The following is a 7,345-nucleotide window of genomic DNA, read 5'->3' on the forward strand; positions in this document are numbered from 1 at the left end:
GTAGTCAAACCAACTCTCATATCTGTTCCAAGCATTGCCTCGTACGATGACCTAAAGTTATTTCGAAAATATGATCATTAGGGCTCAAAAGTTAGGGTATGTTAGGTTAAATTTTTGTATTTTTTTTTTATTTCTGCTATCATTCGATGCTTACCACCATGACCAATATTGAGATGTATTTCATTTAGTATGTCATATAATTCATCATTTTTTACGTAATATAGTAAATCAGTACTACCTTTTTCGACGGGTGCTATAAGTTTCTCTTCTCCTCCGATATTAATAATTTCAAATTTGTTCAAACGACGAGATTTATTGCCACCTTTCAATTAATTTATTATATTTAAATATTTTTCATTTGACATATAAGATGAATTATCTTCTTTTTTTTGAGACAACAGTTTTTCGAATAAATTATAAAATTCCATTTTTGTTTCCATTTTATTTGAATTCAATTAAGACACTTAACACTGTAGGTACTGTAAATTACTGTAAATATCACGTGTGAAAACTGAAAACAGACTAACAACAGATCGACGCTCGACGTCGTGTTTTGTACAACATAAACAATTATAAGAAAAATGTCGTGCACTTAAGATAAATATTAAGCCCATATATTATATTGTTCACTTCATCGGTAATATAAAGTACTGCTGTACTATATGAAAGCAGCTTTAAACTCGTAATTCAAATAATCTACAGATAGACGGATCTACATGTGTAATCGATAAAATATAAAATTATTACACGTGTAGATTACACTCGGACCCACTTGGTATAAAGAAATAGAATTCAGTTTTCACTCTTAACATCATCCAATGTTGACTGGCCAATGTTGACATTATCCGGATAATGTTAATATTTCATTAATATAAACGAAAAATTACACATTAACCAAAACGCATGGTATATATATATATATAGTATATATTCGCTATAAAAATTATATAATGAAAATGACAAAGGGAGATAAAAAAAATAATAAAATAAGCGTCAATTTGATTGTTTACAGAAATGTTGAAAAATATATGTAATTTGATGATATTATATGTCATGAAAATTTAAAATAAAAATAATGCTACTATAAAACCTTGCCACCAAGACATTAAACATAGGTACCGCAGGCGAATAATGTGGTTAACCGACGCAATAAATATTACTCATTATTATATGTTAAAATTTGAATATTAACGAAACATTACATATTTTCTTTTTAATTTCATTTAACACCGAATATTTATTCAATGTCATTCTGCCAACTATATTTTATTCAAAATTTAAATATTTTTAATAATAATAACCATTTATATTTACATTTTGTTATAAATTCCTATAAATTATACTTAATCATTAGTCATTATAATAATATAGTATGTCCAAGCCAACGAATAATATTGATAAGCTTCGCATGCCTCTCCGCCACCGACCGGCTCACACACGCACACACATTATTGTATATTTTATTTTTCTATGTTAATTGTGTCGTCCGTGAATTATTATTTAATATATAAATGTGATAAATGCATATTATATAATTATGTAATACGGCCGCCGCAGTCTATTTACTAAAAAATAATTATATATACTGGACTTTATATTCTAGGATTTTTTTACCTCGGACTTTTAGTTAGTATACCGTGTGCCACAGATCAGTTTTTATAATTTTTCCTCCATGTATAGATTGTATATTATATTTTATTATTATAATATATATCATATCTACTTATATGCTCTTAACATTTTGTTTTTTTGTTACCATGTACTATGTAGTTACAGTGAAATGAATACATGCAGCAGGCTTCGTGTTTTTATGAGCATAATATATAAGGTATCAATAGAGGTATAAATATAATATTATGATTAAGCATTCCACTCGAATAGTTAGGTAGGTAAATTATGTGGTCCATCGGCTGTGGTTTGAACTTCGAAGACCTCTGGACTATTAATAGTTGAATAAACACTAACTATAGACATAAAGCTAGCGATAAGAAATTAGAAAATTATTATATAAAACTACCATTCTTTTAGTTAGGTATATTAATTTAGGAAACAAATGCAGTTTAGTTCCCACGAGTTACCCAGTTTAGTTTTCGAATATTTTTTTCCCAAAATGTGTGTTTTAAAGCACTAATTAATTATTACAAAAACATTTGGAAAATACTTGATAAATAAAAAAAGAGTAAAACCTATGTCGAAATATAGTAGGTACATTAAATTATATTAATTGTAAATACGCAAAACGCAATAATATGTGATCTGATTTTTCAGTTATTTTTACACGGAGAAAATAATTTGGTTATTGTATTTATTTTTTTTCCATTTACCGGTATTTACTATTTTATGGTTCATAATCTTATAATATTTATTTATAATGACGTATACAGACCCGTACAAATATTCAACCATAGACTAAATTAGGTATATAAATGCAGTTTAGTTCCCATGCGATTTTTTCGATTTTTTTTTTCCCCCAAAATGTGTGTTTTAAAGCACTGGACACTAAAGTCTAATTCAAAAATTCTCACAATTTTTCATTTAAAAAGTTATATCAAAAAAACCATAAAACAGTAATTTTCAAAAATACGTAATATCCTCGATAAAAACATCGAAAAATATTTAGATTTTTTTTTAATTGTATGTTTTTTATGATAGACGGAAATATGCAAATAGATTTTAACTATCGTATTTGCTGTTTGAAAACTTGTAAATTAAAACCAACATTTACACAGTATCACAGCTTGATATCACAATATCCTTCGGCAGTGACTACGTGTGTATCGGCACTCGTCGCTACATTGCTCGGCGCCGTCGCTCCGCTCCACAAATCGAAAATACCCCTCCACTTGTTATGCAAAACCACCTCATGTAGAACACATTGGTCACATATATATTAATCTGCATTTTTCATCAAAACTACTTTAGATAGGTAATATTATAACAAGTTAAAATAACATAATTAATAAGAGGTGACAATCCAATACGAAAACATAAGAAAGCAAAGTGCATGCGTAAATGCGTAAAATCGTAAACTTTGGAAAGATAATACTTCCAAAATAATAAATTACGAGAATTTTTTAATTAGACTTTAGTATTCAGTGCTTTAAAACACACATTTTAAAGGAAAAAAATCGCGTAGGAACTAAACTTCATTTATGCCTAATTTAGTCTATGGTTGAAGATTTATACGGGCCTGTATACATTATAAATAAATACTATAGTTTTATTAATCATAAAATACCGATACATGGAAAAAAATAAATGCTATAACCAAATAATTTTTTCCGTTTATAAATACCTAATTGAAAAATCGGAACACATATTACTGCGTTTTGCGTGTTTACAAATATAATATAATGTACTATATTTCGACATAGGTTTTACTCTTTTTATTTATCAAATATTTTTCAAATGTTTTTGTAATAATTAATATAAACTATTATTTTTTTTTTTCAGTGAAGTTTTAAATGTGACAAATAACCGTACAAATCTACTAAACATCACGTTTTGTCCCGATTTGGACTGCCTATTTGACGTATATTTTGATGGATTTCGAGTTGACCTAACCGATAAACCATGGAAACTATTGACTACAAGTAGATCACGACATATGGTATCTGAACGTTTTGGTGTACCTGATATAGCAATGGGATTCGGACAAAAATTCGTAATTGTGTCTTATAGGCGACCGGTGAAACGTATTAAGACATTTGATAACTTTACACAAGTAGCAGAACTAAAATCAAGAATATCTGACAAATTTAAATGTATGTCCATTGGTATAGAATCCATGGTGACGGATTTTATTGCAGAGCATGGATCACATTATATTGATGAATACACATTAGGAAATACTGTTTTCCAGGTATAGCCAGTATAGGTTAACTTGCTACACCTTTAATAATTTTATTTAAATATAAGTACTGATTAAGCATTTATTGGCTGAAATGTAGATCGGAGAATCGGACACAATATTTTAGTATTTCTTACGCACTCCTTTCAAGATTTGTCCTAATTAGTAATTACCAACACCTACGTTATTTATCATAATTTCTTCAAAAACAACACACCCAAACATTTTTTTTTTTGTTTTTTTTTTGCCTTTGATATCTTCTTGTACAACAATATCATTAATATGCATTAAGTATATCCTGAGCAATGAGCATTCTATTAAAGTGATAATCTCTCTTATATACACCAATAACTACACTCTACAGTGTACTTTATAATAGTAGAGCAAAAGACAAAATCTAATTTACAATTAATATTATAATATACTTTACCTACTGTTATTTGGTTTTTAGTACAAAGTTACAAAAATTGCATTGTTTTAAATATAATATTTTGAAAATAATATAATTTAATGAATTTTAACTAAACACCTGCTAAAGTGCTAAATATTGCATCAGCGCAATTTTTTAGATCCAAATCATACCTCCCGTAAATTATAAAATATATAATAACCGATTAAATTGCTCTGTCAGTACAATAAGGCCAAAACTCAAAAAAAGGCAAATGATCAGGAAATCAATATGAAAGTTTAGAATAAATGACAATTTTTTCATCAAACAAAAAAAAAATGTTAAGGGTAGATACATATTTGTAATTTTGTTGCGATTATAATCAAGTGATTTTTGTCCTTGTAAATAGCTTTACTTTCGTGTGACTTCGACTTGAAAGAACAAAATTTCAAATTTTTCCATGGCTTTATTGTACTACCTTTTGAATTGATTTTAATATTATTTTGACAGAGAAACAAAATGTATGAAGTATTAAAAATTATGATTTTATTAATGTAATAATATTATTAAATAAGTTTATGTTGATCTACAAAACACTTAAACGGAAAAATAAAAAATAATAACATAATATAATATTTAGTTTATAGGTAAAATGACCAACATTTCAACAATCAATCTCTTGAATGTTTGATTATTATTAACAATATTAACATTGAATTATAACAATTTGTATATTAAATTATTATTATTACAAAATAATATTATAATTTTAAAATTATAATAGTAATATAGTAATATCACTTTTGTATTAAAATAAAAAATAAATAACATCTCTTCTGTCTCTTAGTTTCTATATTTTTCAAAATAATTTACTCAATTTATCAATATTTTCTACTGTGGTTGAGTATTGATCATCGTAGAGAGTACAATTATTATTTTTAAGTATAAGTCTATTAAAAAATATTTTAATAATGTATATGTCGTATCCACATAGTGAAATCACTAGTTTCATGAACTGGGTATCCAGATAGTGAAGTTTGTCTAGATCGCGAATTTTGACGAAAATACATTATATTGTGGACATCCATTTCATGAAACGGACATTACCTATTTTGTTCATTTGTTTATCATTAATACATATTAGTATATGTTGTCATCTAGAGTCTGGAGGTTGATTTTGAGATAGCTATCGACATTATGTGTATACTGTATATAAGGAGATCCATTTAACGTAAGGAATTCATTATTACAGAAAAACACTAACGTGTTTGAAAATATTTCTTTTAAATAAATTTACAAAATAATATTATTGGAATATTTTAGTTTTTGACACTTTCTGAAAAACAAAATAGGTATATTTTTATTTCCTTATTCCTAAACAGAATATTATTCGGAGTATTTCAATTTTCTGTCTATAAAAATCGAATTTTAAACAAGTAGTTTATTAGTTATAACTTATAAGTACTAAATGTTTTGGTGAGCGGAGTAATGGATCAGTATTTTGCCAGGAGTATCCCTGTACCATTCCACTCCACTTAAAGTACTTATAACTCATAGACTACTCCTAAAAAATGTAATTATTATCAATAACAATACTCCGAAAAACCCGCTGCTTTGAAAGGAAAAAAATTTAAATTAGTAAAACTTTTTTTTGGGGAAAATTTTGTTTTTAACGACTTAAAATTATATAAAAAATAAATTGTAAAACCTAATAGTTTTTTCTTTAAATAATGAGTGTCTTGCGTAAAACGGATCACTCGATATAATATTATAATGATAACCACATACGGTGTCGCTGTTCCGCGTATAGGTGTTGGTGTATCTTCCGGTGTTCTACGACAAGTTCTACAAGTGCGTGGTCAACAACTGTTCGGAATCGGACACGGCGTTGTTGCTGTCACCACTGTATACCGAATACCAGGGACGTGTGACGAGCGTCGGGTCCGACGCGGTGGAGAAATGGGTCGACACCAACCTACAGGTCGAGTCCAAGCTGGGCCACACGTACATCAGCCTGTACGGGCTCAAGAACCGACCTGAGCTGTGGAACGAGATCGTCGCGCTGATGGACAAGCAGTCGGTGGTCGGGCTGCGACTCAACGTCGTGTCCGCGTTCATCGACGAGCCAGTCAAGCGGAAATGGTTCACCGAGGTGCTGGACAACCATATGAAACTCCGCGAACTCAACCTCTGAACCCGGAAATTATGAACAATAATCCATTTGTATTAAATAATATAAAATATTACGAATGTCACCGACCGATCGTTAAGAAATAGTATTATGTTCGAAACGTGTAAATTGTCTATACCCTTATAATATAATATTATATAGATATACCGTATATATAAAATAGTTGCAGCACATCGATGGTATAGGCGGGAGATTGTCACGTAAACGAAAAGAAAAAAAACCATTTCATATATTTTGTTATTTTCGAGTATATTAAAATAATTGTATACAACTATATATTTACATTGTTTAGCGTTTGTTTAAAAATAATACTGAATAAATTTTATTGAAGAAAATTCAATAATTCTATTTTGTGTAAAATAACCATATAATATATTATGTACATATTATGTACCTACTTATATAATATGAATATAGTTACACTTATATACTCGTAAATCGTAATGTAAACATGTATACTGTATAATACCTATACTATATAAAGGCTATAATACTTTAATATTTAGAAACAAATACAAATATAATGTATTTGTATAATATTATGTTATTATATTCAATATATTATATTGAATATAATTGTCAGATACTATTACTATTATTTCATATCATATACAAGCCAGTTATATTTATCGTCATTACTCATTACTGGATTACCTATACCTACCTACATTGCTTATAACGATAAACGTCAGTGTCAATGTTATTTTTAGGCAATTTATTATTATTTGTTATTATATATATATATATTATTGTCAATAATTGTCGTCAATAACTTTAAAATAATAATGATATTTTCACTTATTGTTTGTATTAGAAATTTCTATACATCATAACATTTTCGAAATATTGTGACTCTTTTTGAGCTATTTATGTAAAAATAAACTTGAAAATATATAAATAATATTAAATATATGTC

The 7,345-nt window shown here is 27.8% G+C and overlaps 1 protein-coding gene across 1 annotated transcript in view; it reads left to right on the forward strand.

The window, feature by feature from the left end:
- The window catches only part of LOC100571095 (torso-like protein), a 36,453-nt gene extending 30,021 nt beyond the window's left edge, over positions 1 to 6,432 (forward strand). Inside the window, exons 2-3 of the mRNA XM_029485388.1 lie at positions 3,454 to 3,862; positions 6,049 to 6,432. Coding sequence (XP_029341248.1) covers positions 3,454 to 3,862; positions 6,049 to 6,432 — 793 coding nt within the window. The remainder of the gene's footprint in view (positions 1 to 3,453; positions 3,863 to 6,048) is intronic.
- Positions 6,433 to 7,345: the final 913 nt, after the last annotated feature.

The sequence above is a fragment of the Acyrthosiphon pisum genome, chromosome X (assembly GCF_005508785.2).
Source record: "Acyrthosiphon pisum isolate AL4f chromosome X, pea_aphid_22Mar2018_4r6ur, whole genome shotgun sequence".
NCBI lineage: Eukaryota > Metazoa > Arthropoda > Insecta > Hemiptera > Aphididae > Acyrthosiphon > Acyrthosiphon pisum.